Source organism: Trypanosoma grayi (genome assembly GCF_000691245.1).
Source record: "Trypanosoma grayi strain ANR4 Tgr_395_V1, whole genome shotgun sequence".
NCBI classification, from domain to species: Eukaryota; Euglenozoa; class Kinetoplastea; order Trypanosomatida; family Trypanosomatidae; genus Trypanosoma; species Trypanosoma grayi.
Window position 1 is genome coordinate 1 of NW_008826014.1, and position 14,494 is coordinate 14,494.

The 14,494-nt window shown below is 57.7% G+C and overlaps 6 protein-coding genes across 6 annotated transcripts in view; 2 read left to right on the forward strand and 4 right to left on the reverse strand.

Moving 5' to 3' along the window:
- Positions 1–1,308: 1,308 nt before the first annotated feature.
- DQ04_03951000 (hypothetical protein) lies at positions 1,309–1,788 on the forward strand (the record flags this gene model as incomplete). Its single annotated transcript, XM_009313221.1, has 1 exon — positions 1,309–1,788. One exon carries the CDS (start codon positions 1,309–1,311, stop codon positions 1,786–1,788), a length of 480 nt encoding a protein of 159 aa, XP_009311496.1.
- A 6,418-nt stretch (positions 1,789–8,206) lies between these two features.
- Positions 8,207–8,827, forward strand: DQ04_03951010 (hypothetical protein; the record flags this gene model as incomplete). Its single annotated transcript, XM_009313222.1, has 1 exon — positions 8,207–8,827. The coding sequence occupies one exon, from the start codon at positions 8,207–8,209 to the stop codon at positions 8,825–8,827; it is 621 nt and encodes a 206-aa protein (XP_009311497.1).
- Positions 8,828–9,173: 346 nt separating this feature from the next.
- On the reverse strand, positions 9,174–10,943 carry DQ04_03951020 (putative calmodulin; the record flags this gene model as incomplete). Its single annotated transcript, XM_009313223.1, has 1 exon — positions 9,174–10,943. The coding sequence occupies one exon, from the start codon at positions 10,941–10,943 to the stop codon at positions 9,174–9,176; it is 1,770 nt and encodes a 589-aa protein (XP_009311498.1).
- Positions 10,944–11,357: 414 nt separating this feature from the next.
- On the reverse strand, positions 11,358–12,479 carry DQ04_03951030 (NADH dehydrogenase (ubiquinone) 1 alpha subcomplex 9; the record flags this gene model as incomplete). Its single annotated transcript, XM_009313224.1, has 1 exon — positions 11,358–12,479. The coding sequence occupies one exon, from the start codon at positions 12,477–12,479 to the stop codon at positions 11,358–11,360; it is 1,122 nt and encodes a 373-aa protein (XP_009311499.1).
- A 291-nt stretch (positions 12,480–12,770) lies between these two features.
- DQ04_03951040 (40S ribosomal protein S6) lies at positions 12,771–13,523 on the reverse strand (the record flags this gene model as incomplete). The annotated part of the gene is made up of 1 exon (XM_009313225.1): positions 12,771–13,523. One exon carries the CDS (start codon positions 13,521–13,523, stop codon positions 12,771–12,773), a length of 753 nt encoding a protein of 250 aa, XP_009311500.1.
- A 295-nt stretch (positions 13,524–13,818) lies between these two features.
- The window catches only part of DQ04_03951050 (hypothetical protein), a gene marked incomplete at both ends in the record, with an annotated part of 1,389 nt that continues 713 nt past the window's right edge, over positions 13,819–14,494 (reverse strand). Inside the window, one exon of the mRNA XM_009313226.1 lies at positions 13,819–14,494. This exon is cut by the window's right edge and continues 713 nt beyond it. Coding sequence (XP_009311501.1) covers positions 13,819–14,494 — 676 coding nt within the window.

A 14,494-nucleotide genomic window follows, 5' to 3' on the forward strand; every position in this document is an offset into this window, starting at 1 on the left:
CTCGACAAGGTCCACACGGCGGCGCTTCCATCCAATGACCCTTGCGGCCCCAGTGCTGTCTGTGTCAACGTCGATGGGTGCAGGTGCCTCTATCCTGTTGCCGTATCTGTCTCGGAGGCGCAACATAACGCGGAAAGGTCGCCCCACCACCACTGTGTTGAATTTTGAGAGCACCTTCGTGCGTGGCAGGTGCACTGCGCGCGGCCGCACTCGAACAAGTAGTGGGGAGTTGAACAGCGGCTTCCCAGCCATCAGCACGTGCTGGTAATAATACCCGGCCCTGCTCGGCGCGGTGAAGCGCACCCCACCCCCCGTCTCGCTGACCCGAACAGAGCGCCACTTCCCAACAAGACTGAGGCCACTGCCCACCATGTGCCCCAGCCTGCGGTTTAAGATGTTGCGCGTCGTTACCTGCACAAGACAATTTCGCGAACCTGCATTCACAATTTTTGTGCAAAGGCCGTTGATCTGTGACCAGCAAGCGAAGGGTTTGGTTGTGTCGATGAGCTCAGGAACCGAGGAATCCACCGCAGTGAGCTGAATTAGCAGCAGCGATGCGATCTGCTCTGAGGAGAGAAACTGCCAAGAAGAAGTCGCATGCACACCCCTCTCCACGCAATGAAGTGGGCATCTGTAAACGAGATTCCCACTATCGTACAGCACACACGTCGCATCCCCACACGTCTCAAGCGATACCGTTATTTGACGCACATGGCGGCGAACAACAACACCCAAACGGGTGTCCCAGCCAATAGAAACGCCCTCCACGAGCGGTTGCAAAACCAATGCGCCCTGGTTATGACAAAGCAGACTCAGTGTCGACAGAACAAATTCGTCATCCTGTCCCTCAATAAAAGATGTAGAGTCGAGAACCAGTGTTGCTGAGGGAAGGCAGGCGTTGAGGCGATGGCCGGCGTCCGCCACCAAACGAGGTAGCGCCGCCTTCAAACGCTCCACCCCATCCCGCACTGCGCTGCTGCGGAGGCAGCCGTATATATCAGACCGTGTCGGCGCGAGCTGGCGGTTGAGGCACAACATTAGTTTTCCCTCCAAGTACTCCGCCACCGGGGTCCGCTTTGAAGAGAAGAGGACGACCACTAAACGGAAGCTTCGCGCGATGTAATCGGCCACAATGCGGGAAGAGTGCAAGGCTCGCATACCGGTGGTTGAATCCGAAATCAGCGATGCGACAGCCTCAGCTGCGTCCGTCATCATGGCCTTTAGAAGATGGGGCGGAAGCTCGTGCAGGGCGCTGTCCTCCACCTCTAGCTTGAAGTTTACTCTCTCTCCGCTCATTCGCGTGCCGACATGCTGCTGAATATATGCCACAAACGCGTCACGGATAAAACTTACGTGGACAAGATTCACGTCGGCCTGGATCCTGTTGTAAAGGGCAGAATGGAGCGCCTGGTCCACGTCCTGTATCGCGTCATCGCCAAACAGAATGACGCACCCATCACCCACACTAGGGTGACGGCTTCGCACTGGATTGTGTGTGTAGCGGAAAAGGATGCTCGCCCCAACGTCACTTCCTTCGGATGCCGCAGTCACGGAAGCAACATCCGCCGCGCTGACGCCGTCGAGGCAGTCTTTCAGCCTTCCATCAAGGAACACCGCGACACGCGCAAGGCCGTCGCTGATGAGGCGTGTCACAGCCGCAGCCATCGTCACCACACTGCTGCTGCTGCTACCGCCGCCACCACCACCACCACCACCGCCCCAATCCACCGCCACTCGCCCCTTGGAGAAAGCGGGGTGTGGGAGCAGCCACATCTTCTGTGTCAGTGAGCGGCAAAGGTCCTCGGCTTCACTCCGCAACCTCAGTACCTCGTTCCTCTTTGCAAATTGGAATTCACTCTGTAGGTTCGGCGTCAGCAGTCGGCGGGCATCCACGTATACAGAATGCTGCAGGTGGCCGCCACCTGACAATTCAGCAAACTCCTCTGACCGGTGTGACACCAGCTCCAGCTCCACTGTATCGATGGCAGTGTCCCCGCCCCAGTCCTCATAACTCGAAAGGACAAGTGACGAAGTAAGCCACTGAATCAACTGGACCTGCTCGTCTGAAGTCTTCTCCGCCAGAGGGCGTGGCTTGTACCGTATCTTAAACCGCAGTCTCTTCAACAGAGAGGAGGCGACGGTGATCTCGTGATCCAGTGTGAATACACCCGCAACCTCGGGGGCGCAGAATGCATCCCTCTTCAAAGCATTGATGCCAAGAAGTCGAACATCTGCAAATTTCAGCCGCCCCGCACGCTTCTGATCAAATCCAACACACATAGCCACATCTGGGACGTTAAACACGTCGTACAAAAGAACACGCACCATAGGGGAAGCGTTAGGGAGCTGGAGGAGCACCGAGTTTGAAATCGTCAAGGCGACGTTCCGTTTCGACCAGGCCGCTAACCGCTGCAGCGTCTGGGCCACGCGCAGCACCCCCGCGGCGTTCCCCATGGCCACAGCACACTCGAACGCAGTCATGCCTGTAGAGTCGGGAGTATCGAGTGCATCAAGCAGTTGCGACGCCACCGAAGACCAACCCATGCCACCCTGCTGGTGTTGCTGCCGCGCCGCCTCCACCAACGCGACGAGGACCTCCGCCCCACCAGTAACGGCGATGCGACGCAGTGGACTCTCCCCGCCCTTCCCATCCGGCGTCTTCAACTTCACAACGTCAATTTTGGTACGGGCGAGTAAAACCAAGGCGCAGTCCACATGTTGATTAACTGCAGCTAATTCAAATGGCGACTTCCCAGCACTATCCGGCTCGTTAGGATTACTCATATCCAACTTCAAAAGGAGTTCGATCACGTCCAAATATCCCCGTTTGGCTGCCTCGTGCAATGCGCCGCAATCATCGCCAATGTTCATATCACCCAAAACGCGCACCCCCACCGCGTGGTTGTTCCGAACACACCAGCGAAGCAAGGGTACGGTAAACCATTTAAAACTTGTGGAGCTGCCATACGTCAGTTCTCCAGGACGCACGACGAATTGACGGGAGGAGCACCGTTGTGACTCCTCGAGCAGAGCTTGGCCCACCTGCAGGACACCCTTGAGCCAGCCGTAGTGCGGCAAAGCTGACGAACAGGCAAATATCTGGCGCTCCACGACAAGGGACGGCGATGGTTCAACGCCGCGGCGCAGCGCAGCGCTCAGTAACACTCGAAGAACGTGAGCATTTCCAAACGCGTGGGCCAAATATATCGCTGTGAAACCCTCCCCATCTCCTGCCAGGGGGTCTGCCTTTTCGATATTCTTTACAACAGATGCTGCTACACGCCAGCAGCCGCCCATAGCAGCGCAGTGAAGAGTCGTTGTCGTCTGCGAAAAGAAGTCATCCATCTTTGAAAAATTTTCAGCGAGAGGGAGGGCAATGTCATCGTGCCCAGCAAGGGCTGCAACCATCACAGCTGTCATGTCTCGAGAATTTCTATATGACGGATCGGCGCCATTCGCAAGAAGATGTTCAACAACCTCAAGCTGGCCAGCAGCAGCAGCCAGCAATAGTGCTGTATTGCCGCAACGATCCGTTCCGTTTAGTCCTGTCTTCTTCAGAAGTGCTGTCACCAGCGGTAGTTGCCCGCGCTGGCAGGCGACCATCAACGGCGTGCGACCAGTCCTCCTGCAACACGATCTGCTCGCAGGAATACGTAAACCCATCAAGACGTCAAAGGCGAACTGGTGCGGATGAAGCAGCGCATGAAAAAAGACAGTCCTCCCCGTGGCATCGCAAGATTCTTCAATGTCGGCACGCTGGGAATGCTTCGCAAGTAAGATAAGAATCTCTCTCGGCGCACAACGAGCCGCCTTGTGCATCACATGACGCGCTGTTCCTATGGCTCGCCCCATGATGGGTGGCACTTCCGTCTCGGTGAGGGTAACGAAGAAGCGGCCCTCCGTGGGGTCGTCCGCCAGCTTCATTGCTGCCTCCACAATCGCCTCTAGGATGTCCCACAGCATCAAACCCGCCGCTACAATCGAAAGGGGATTGACCTCCTCCCGCTGCAAACACCGATCACAGCCAAGAAGAAAGCGCATGATCTCCAGCTGCTGCAGCAGCCGTTCAGTGTCACCAGACTGTGCACTCTCCACAATGATTGCCATACTTAGCATAAGTGGGCTGATGTGGTACCGCTCGTCAGTCAAGGCTATTGAGCACGCATTCCCCTTGTCACACACATGATGCCTCTTCACTGCCCGCACCTTCGTCTTTTTCTGCAGGGGCGCCATTGTCAACTTGACACGCGATGGTGGCGGCGCGCGGTGTCTCCTGGCGACAACCGAGTCCCCGTTCACCGTAGAGACACCGCTGTATGTCAACTGCCGTACCCACGGCAAGTTCCCAGCTGCCACGGCAAAACCCATCGGGGTCAACTTCGTCATCACAAAGGATCCGCTCTCGAAGAAAAACGAGTGCTGATGACGTGAGAGTACATGCCAGAGAAAAATCGCAGGCAGCGTACCGTGGAGCCAGTTCACCGCCTGTTCGAGCCCACCGCTCAACGCAGAGTGCTGTGTGACCCCACGGTACTCTTCCTCACAGTCCGACTGCCCAAAGACAAGGTACGGCACGTCACGTGGAGAAAGCTTTACGGGTGCGACGTTCCCACGCGCCAGCGACAGGTGGCGGTGAGCTTCATCAAAGTAGAACGCCATAAGCGCAGCGATGGAGGGTGTGTCGCCACTCTGCCGGGCCTCAATGGCTTTGTCACCCATGCCCAGAAGAGTCGCCTTCTCGCTTAGAATCCTTTTCACAATATCATGGTACTGCAACTCCACAGCTGCGTGCAGGACCGTGTAGCCTGCCCCCTGCACCACACGCCGTGCAGTGCAGAGGCGCATGGCACGATAAACTCTGCAACTGCGACCCTTTTCGTGTTCTCCGCTTCCGCACATTCCCAACGCAACGAGAAGCAAAGCACCCTCAGTGCATCCTGCTCGGAGGGCGTAGTCCACAGGGTTTATCTTGAATGCTGTTGAAAGTATCTTCCACGCAAGATTTCGGCTAGCGCCCCCCATCTCATCAGGCTCCAATTCACTGTCCGGCACGAGTAGAGACCGTAGCAACCCGCAGAGAGTCCTTCGGCTAACCAAATAGTGTAACGAGCATATTTCATCGTCTATAATATCCTCAATGATGATACGTGGCCCATAGCAATCTACCAAGCTCACCACTGTCTGTACCAGCCCCTTCTTCGCGGCATCTCGCACGATACGAGGCGACAAGCACACGTGTCCAGCACGCGCCATCATGTTAACGGTTCGCGCAACTAGAAGGTCGTGAGGCTCTGAGGCATTGTGCGGCACCCCCTCAACAAGAGCCCTGAGCGCATCACAACAGAGCTCCGTGGTGTCACTGCATGTATCCGGTCGCAGAGGTCCAGTGGAGAGCAGCAACTCCACCACTGCAGTGTCGCCTAGTCGCGCTGCCAACCACAAGGGAGATACCTTACGCTTCTCGCGTCTCAGGGAGTGCTGGACGCAGGCACCTGTTGCAGGAATTTTACCTGTCACGCCAATGGGCGCCCCGTGCCGAAGAAGGTACGACACCATCTCCACCTCCCGGCGCGCAACGGCCAGCAACAGCAGCGGCGGCGGTGGCGACAAGTTAACCCTTCCACTTAACGTGACACCAAATTCCTCTTTCAGGAGACTCAACAATTCGAGGCAACCGCTGCGAACACAACAGAGAAACAATTCATCTAGCCATGCACCGGCACCATTTAAATCCGTCACATCATAGTACCTACAGGCGTCTAGGAGAATTTGACGCACCAGCGCCGTCTCCTTGGAAATCGCCAGATTGCACACAACAGAGGACAGCAAACCCCCATCGTTGTGATTTGTGCTCACACCAGTCATCGCCCGGCACAGTGCTCTGAGTGGTGTGCTGCAGCGCATCTTGTGACGGCAGAAAGGTGCCAACCCACCAACAATAAGCATTCGAAGGGCGTTGTAAATCGACCCGGCAGCGGCGTAGTCTGCTGCATTCCAACCGCGGTGGTCCGCCTCTGTCCACGGCCGCAAACCTACATCAAAGAGGAGGCACTCCAGCAGTGCCACCTGATTGGCCTCCGCGCAGAAGCTGAACGCGTCACGCAATCGCAGGCGGTGAAACAGCACGTCCTTATCTCGTGTCCGAACCACCAGACGTTTGAACGGCAGTGGCGGAGTGTATAGACCGCGCCGCCCCTTCCGTGTCACAAGACGGCGCGCCTTCACCTTCAACGGGACTGTTGTAGGTTCAATGAGGACAAATGACCTCCTCGGAGGTGGTGGGGTGCTGTTCAAAATCTCACGGAGTGTCGACGTCGGCAAAGCGAGAAGCCGGTCGGCAAGCGCCCGTACCACAGTGAACAGTGACCGGCTCGCCGCGAGGTGAATAAGTTCAGTGGGGTGAATGTCACCAGTGGCGGTGAGGTCAAGGAAGCGAGCGAGGTGCACACATACTTGCTCGCACGCTGCCCGATTCGGCTCGTGAAAATTTTCCATCGCGTGCACTAGCGCGAGGAGGACCTCGGTCGGCGGCAGCGACTGCAGCCCAAGTATTGCTCGCACGATCGACTCAGCGCTCTTCGCTGCCGCCGTGCGCAGTGCACTCCAGGATCCGTCTACAGCCGTAAGCCGCGCGCCGGCTCGCACAAGTCGCTCCACAACCCTGTCATGCCCACCACTGATGGCTGAAAGAAGTGGCCCAGTGTCGCCTGCTGGGGCGTTTGGGTCGGCGCCACGTGATAAGAAGAAGCTGACAGCCTCGGCATCGCCCAGGGCTGCGCTCAGCGTCAATGGATAGCCGCCACCAGCAGGCGAATTCAAGCTACAGCAGCCCCGCTCCGTGCACCATCTAATACCAACACCGTGCTTCAAGCGGCAGAAGCGGTTGAGAAGCTCGTTGTGGCGAATCGTGTTCGTCATGCCAGCCGCGACGACGCGGTCGGCCAACTCGTAGTGCTCTCCCGTGACGAGGTAGAAGAGGAGTTCGATAACCTCGGCCTCGTGCTTTCCCGCGCCGTGCGACAAGAGCATCTCCACTGTTCCTACACTGCTGCGCCTCCCACGGATGGCACAGATAAGCGGCGTCACTCCCGGTGGTTCCGCCCCGTTCTCCGCCTGACTCGTCTTTTTTTTCACCCGCCGCTCCAGTCGCGGCAGCCTGCGCGTCTTGGCGAGGAATCTCCTTGCCACGGCTGCGTCACCGCCTGTGTGCGAGAGCCCGACGTTCGCGCCGTGGTAAGTGATGAGGGCGCTGGCGGCACGTGTCATACCCAACTCGCACAAAAAGTGCAACGCACCCATCCCACTATTATCGCACGCATCAGGCGCGACGGCCCCGCACGATGAGGATGACAACAAGTACTCCACCACTGTCACGTGTCGTCTCCGCATCCTCAAGGCCGCCACAAGCGGTGTGGCACCGGTGATGTCTTGCATGGAAACCCAGTGCGGAAAACGTTCATGGAGCAACCTCACCACCGCCAGGTGTCCTCCCTCAACTGCAACGTGCAGCGGCGTTTGCAAGCGACTGTTAAGAAGGTTGATGCTACTGTTGCTCTCTAGCAAGCGCCCAAACCCCATATCATCCATAAGTAATTTGAGAGCATCTATGTGTCCACCAGCAGCGGCCACGTGCACGGCCGACTGTTGAAGATACCCATCGTGCTCGTTTATGGACTCGCGGGGGAACAGATAGTGCCTGTAGAGTGACCGCATGCCAGCCGTGTCGCCCTCTTCGCATAGCTGCATAAACGACGGAGAGTACATACGAAACATGTCTATGGGTGAGAGATCCACTCTGTTTTTGCAGGAACCGAGTCTACCCATGGGAATGCCTTTGGCGCGCAGCCCCTTGCAGAGTAACTCCACAATACGATCACTACGGAGCCTGAGGGCGATGTGAAGAGGGGTGTCACCAGAAATGTCAGCAGTAAGGATGTCTGCCCCGGACTCCAGGAGTCGTGCAACTATAAACTCATTCCCACCCCTGGCTGCGATGTGGAGAGGTGACTTGCCCTGCGCGTCCTGTTCATTCGCACAGATAAATGGAAGAGACAGCAGGTACGTCACCGCCTCCTTGGAGCACTGATGGACGCACTCATGCAACACTGTACGCCCAAAGCAATCCTTTACGTTGGCATTCCATGGATTCAAAATTGCTGAGAGCTCCTTCAATTGGTACGGGCGACCGTACGCTCCCTGCTGCAGCATGTGTCGCTCCACCACCACCTGCTCCACCATCAAGCTTGCGGCCTCGCCCTGCGAGACGAACAGCACCGACAGCGCATCCCTGCAGGGTGCATATTCCTCCGGCCGCACCAGAATTCTCACCAGTGGTGGTGGTGGCTCCATCGCCCATCCCGCGGCACTCGACACGCCCCACTGCCGCGGAAGTCGTGGGAATATGTCTAGCAGCCGCACCCTGCCCTCGTGGCGCTGTGGCACCGCCACACAACCCCCATGTCTGACAAATGAGAAGGCGGAGCCGAGGTCGAATGGATGCAGCGGGTGTGACATTATTCGTTGTAACTCCTCTGATGTCGCATTGACCGGCGCCACGTCCACCCCCGCGTCACAGCCGCTGCCTATTGTGTCGCCGCGTGCCCGTCTTGCGAGACTCTTCAGCAGCACGCGCACATCCCCCAGCGACGCGCTGAGACGTGTGTGCACAGTGCCGACCAGCCAGCTGCCGGCAGCGCCGCCTGTACGGATCTGGCACAAGATTGGTGCATCCACAGGCGTCTCCCTTGCTTCCGCCGCACGCATTTCGCTTTGTCTCCTCTGTGTGAGAATAAATGCTAGTGAAAAGGTGGGGGTTGGAGTGGAGTAATCGGGGTAGAAGCCCAAAATTCCCTGAGGCAACATGCATGCATACACAAAACAGAAGGATGAAGCGAAAGGGAGAGAAAAGCAATAAAAACAAAAAATAAAGAAATTTGGGTCCCGCACTGTTTGTATATGGGGACACAAGGAGGTAAACGGTCTATTCGAATGCACACCATACGAGAAACCAAAGCCATGCAACAGTTAGACAAACAGAGAGAGTGTATGTGTGTGTGCCTTCATGCAGTGAAAGAAAAATCGCTCAGACACAATCCCTCCCTCCCCCCCTCCCCACCCTCCACATACAGACGAGCACCTTTCTGTTGGTGGGAAGAAGACAGCACCTCTGTTTCTCACGCAGGCTGGTTCTGCAGCAGACGCTCCACGAGGGTGCAGCACTTCACGCTCAGACCTTCCTCCGTCAACTCGCAGCTCAACACGACATCACACACCACCCGATTCACCTGCAGCTTGCCCCATTGCGGCTTAAGCTGCTCTACCACGCCGTGGAGGGTCGAAAGGAACAACTCTTCGTTGATGATACCATCGAGCGAGGTATCCAGTTCGCAGGTGGCCTTTGCAACAGCGAAGAGCCCCTCACGACCCAAGTTAATCTCCGTCATCCTAGCGGCTATGTCCGCCCTGCACGTCTCCTCCACCAAATCCCCAGATGGCGGCCAACTCTCCTGCGACATCGCCCGTCGCACCTCACTGGGCGGCATATGCCGTGTGAAGACCATCGTCTCCACATACGACGCCACTAATGACGCCACATATTCTTGGTCCCAAAAGGCATCAGACTCAAGCAGTTCCCTCACCACGCACTCACGCAACTCCTCACGAGAAATGGTGCACCAACTTTCCACGTCCGAATGAAGCAGGTGCGTACGTATCTGACTTCTCTCGAAGGGGCTCAGGCGCCGCCACGGTTTCCCCGCGTACCCACACGGCAGCACATAGTACCGAATCGCGAGACGACGCACCAGCCGCTGCAGTGAAAAGCCTCCCTTGGAGTTTACATCCGCCGCCGCGGTGCAACACCTTACAATGAACTGCACGGCCGCCTCCTCCATCCCAGGGAACGCGACCCGCAGCTTCTGCGGCATCTCATCGAGCAGCAGCGCCCCACTACAGGTTGGGTCAAACTCCATCAGAGCAAAAGTAAGGTGCCGGCCGGTGTGGTATGGAATCTTTGCCAATTCACGCATTGACAACTCCAAGCGGCGAGCAGGGGGCGGTACAGTCAACAACAAAACGCTGGGGTCAGCCACAGCCAGGGCACAAAAGCGTTCGCAGTCAACTGCACCAATAGCTTTTCTAAATGGGGCCAAAAGAAGAGCCCTATGACACAGATGCGACACGAGCTCCGACGATGAGCAGCCCAGGGGGCCATGCGATATCCGAAGGCCATGTGAAAGACGCACGCGAAGCTGAACTGCCGTTAGTGTTGCCCTTTCATTAGCAATCGCGCTGACGAGGCGCAAAACAACAAATACCTCGTATGGAGAGAACCAGTGGCACGGCGAGGTCACCGCACATGCGGCACCAGCATCATGCAGATGAACCTGCTCCTTCCACTGGTCCCTCGGCGGAAGTGTGATGAGTTGCGGTGGGAACACGCCCTTGTCATCCAAGAGCGCGCAGATAAGCTCCGAAATAGATAGCCTTCTATCGCCATCGCGGTCAGTTTGCGTCATGATGACGCCTGCCAACCATGTGATCGACGTGTCATCGCCACAGACGCCAAGACTCTCCATTAGCGCGCTGCAGAGCTCCCCTTCATCAATGTATCCGTCACCATTCGCATCCATGTGGCTGAACGCCTCCTCAAGGAGAAGTACCTCATCATCCGAGAGCTTCACATGGGCTGGGGTCACCAACCGTCTCACCAGCCCGACGTGTCCCAGGAATGTCTTGAGATACGACACCAAATCTAAAGTCTCGTCTGTCTCTAAGCACGCTGCCGGCGGCATATCATCCTTGAAAACGTCGTGGATATCCTGCAGCTTCACAACCCCGTCGCCGTCCATGTCAAGACGTATGAAGCTGTCACGGAGGAGGCGCAGCTCCTCAGAGGTCAAGCGGTCGCGAACCGACGCGCACGGCTCAACCGCGTAGCGCATCCTTTTCTAATGTTTCTTGGCAACACACACACACACACACACACACATATATATATATATATGAGGAAGCGGAAGGGGGAAACTCCACAATGTGAAAATGAGAAACGACAACGCGACACCGCGCGCACAACAACAAAAACAACAACGACAGCAGAAGCAGCAGCAGTACAAGGAGCCTGCACACGGCCAGAAGAGACTCGCGGATGAGTGAATGCTTCCACGACTAAGAGCAACAATTTTGTTTTTTTTCTTCGTTTTCCTCTACAGATAAATGATACTAGTAACGTGAGACTACGCACCCACAACAGAGTCAGACCAAGCCCAATCCCCCTTTGCTGATTCACCCCCCATGCTCCCCTCGCTGCTACCACTAACACTAATACCACACTACTACCACTACTAGCACGCGATGCTCTACATGCGGGAGCCAAAGTCCAAGTATGGCGCATCCTTCGACCACATGACCGACGTGACAAAGTACTTTTCCTCCATCCTGTAGAGATCCTCCCGCGGGATGCCGAAGTCCTCCCAGTCTAGCATATCGGGGTCACGCTCCGGTGTGGCGCAGTTGTCAATGAACTGCCGGTCAAGCCAGTCCTTGTTCCAGGCTGGTGCTCGAGTGCCCAAACCGAAGCCCTGATGAACGGGCAGGCGCTCATTCAGCGTGCACCCGACACGCCACATCCAAGTCGGCATGTGCCATGTGAGGTGCAGCTGGCCGTTGCATTCTGAGCACCAGCGCAGCAGGTCATTCGTCGTGAAACGCACCGGGCCTCCGAGCTCGGCGATGTGGCCTTCGGTGTGGTCAAGCAAAATTGAGCGACAGGCGGCCTCTGCCAGGTCGCCGGCGAAGACTGGCTGATGGATGCGCTCCCCCCTGTTCGGCACCGGCACGATCTTCAGGTGGCGCTGCGCCTTTAGGTACTTGGAGTAGGTGAAGTCATTCTCGGCGAACACGTCCGTTCCGCGAATAATGGTGGCAGTGGGGAACTCCTCTAGCACCGCGAGCTCCGCCTCGCGTTTTTGGCGGAGCAACTTGGACGGGCTGTTGAGGTCGGCGCCCACCATCGACATATGGGTGAGTCGCAGGATACCCATCTCACGGCACCACCGCGCCAGCATGCGGGGCCACTCTACGTTGATCGACTCCATCGAGAACCACGACTGGCTGTTCTCGTACACCGTCGGTTCCTGCCAGGCACCCACTACGTTGATGACGTTATCAACTTTTTCCAAGATCGATTTCACAACGAACTCCTTGTCGATCTCGTAGTCGGTATCAAAGTTCTGCCCCACGGTGCCATCACCGGCCATGCGGAGGGTGCGCACGCCGCTCGCCATGCCCGCACGGAAGCGGAACGGCAGGATGCTAGTGAAGCCGTGGTAGCAGCAGAGGTGGTGGACGTGCATGCCTAGAATGCCGGTGGCGCCGAACGTAGCGACGTTGACACCCATCGTATTTGCCTCTGAGCCGCCGCCGCGCCACGTCGACGAGAGCTCACCGTTCATGTTCCGAACAAACACACGGCGCGACATTGCGCGCCCTCTCCGTCCGCCCTGTCTTCCTTCACACCTGCACCAGCTGGCCCAGAGGAGGAAAACAAATACCCCCCCCCCAAAAAAAAAGAAGGAAAACAGAAAAGAAGCAGCAGCGTTGAGGTACAAAACACACACCGGAAAGAAAGAAAGAACGGTGCCCAACAAAAACGCACAGCATGGAGAGACGCACGCCACCTGGTGGCATGCGTTTTTCCTCCTTATGTCTTTATTTCGTAAATAAACAATCAAAAAGTAAAAAGAGAACTCGAACGTCTCCCTGTGTGCCAACTATTTCTTGGCCTTGAACGCGGCCACCTCCTGCTTCTGCATCGCCACCTTCTGCGTGTGGTGGTGGGCCGTCTTGCGCTGGCGGGCGGCGCGACGACGAGCACCGATGAGGCGCAGGTACTCGCGGCGCTCCTCCGCGGACTTGCGGACCTTCGCGATGGCGACCTTCACCTTCTTGGCACGGCGCGCCTTGATGGCTGTCGTGATCAGGCGCTGGATCTTCGGGGCCTTGAAGCGGTCCTTCTTGCCCTCCTTCGTCACCTTGCGGCGGATGACGTACTTGCGCACGTCGTCACCGCGCGAGAGGTTGAAGAGCTTGCGGATGTTGTTCGCGCGCTTCGGGCCGAGGCGGCGCGGCACCGAGACATCTGTGACGCCCTCAATCGGCTGCTCCCCTGTCTTCACGATGACGACGTTGAGCACGGCGATGTCGCTCGCGAGGATGCAGCCGCGCAGAGACTTGCGGCGGCGCTCGCCCTGGTAGCCACGGAACGTGTTGAAGCCGACAGCGCCGCGCTTCACCAGCAGCGACACGCGGCTGGGGGCCATGACACCCTGCACCATCGGGAAGCCATCCTTGTCAGAGCCACCCTGCAGCTTGAAGGTGTAGCCCTTGAAGGCCTCGCCGAAGATGGCGCCATCGACCTCGTTGCCGAGGCGGTAGTCGGTCAGCGACACGCGGAGGAGGACCTCATCGGTGACATCGAACTGCTTGACGGTCCCATTGCGTGGGTGCGCGATGTTAAGCTTCATGTTGGCTCACGGAGTCGCTGCACGCATGCGTGCACACGTCAAATGTGAAGAAGAGAAAAAAAAAAGATGGGAAGAAAGAAGAAAAAAAAAGGGGGATAGAGTCAGGCACAACACAGAGCGAATTAGAAAGTGGGTGGCAATGGAGGAACGAGGAGGAGAAGGCGGCTGGGCAGAGCACGGGGAATTCCTCACCGCATGTGTCAGGAGAGCGAGAAACACACACACACACACAGAGGCACCAGCACTGGCAGAAAAAAAAACACCGTCAGAGGCAGACAGACAAATCGGTGTAGCATCAGTACTGCGAGACCCTCACAGTGGCTTTCCGAAGCCACACGCCGAAGCTGCCATCCACGACGATGGAGCCGCCAGCGGCGACGGCCCACCGCGCGTGCAGGTGCCGCAGCCCCATCGCGCCGGTATCACACGGCACAAGCGCTGTGTCGGTGGGGGCCGTCGTGCACGCGTCTCGTGTGGTCGCGGCAACGGCGTCTTCGCCAAACACCTCTCGCCGCCGCCGATAGAGCGAGCGAACAGCGGCCGCTGCATCGGGCTGCTGGCGCACTACGCGAGCGGCGTGGTACAGCGAGCCGAGGAGCCCCAGCGAGTAGAAATGCAGATCGACAAAGTCGGCAGTCGCCAGGCGGCCGCCAAGGTCACCACCGTGGAGCACGAAGCCGCTAGCAAGCAACACGGCAAGGCACCGGCTGAGGAGCGCGTGCGGCAGCTCGCCGCAGAGCAGCTCGTACTTGTGCGAGCGGACAGCGGCGTCACGTCGCAGCCGCTTCCTCCACTCAGGCTCCGCACGCCTCTGAGGGAGCTCTCCACTTCGGCTCGAGCACAACGCGAACAGCCGCGAGAGCACGCCGACGCACTCCTGCAGCGCCGCCCCCACACAGTCCGCGTCCTCGTCACTCCTGCTGTCTCCGCTGGAGCTTCCGCTGCCGCTTGTGCTGCCGCTTGTGCTGCCG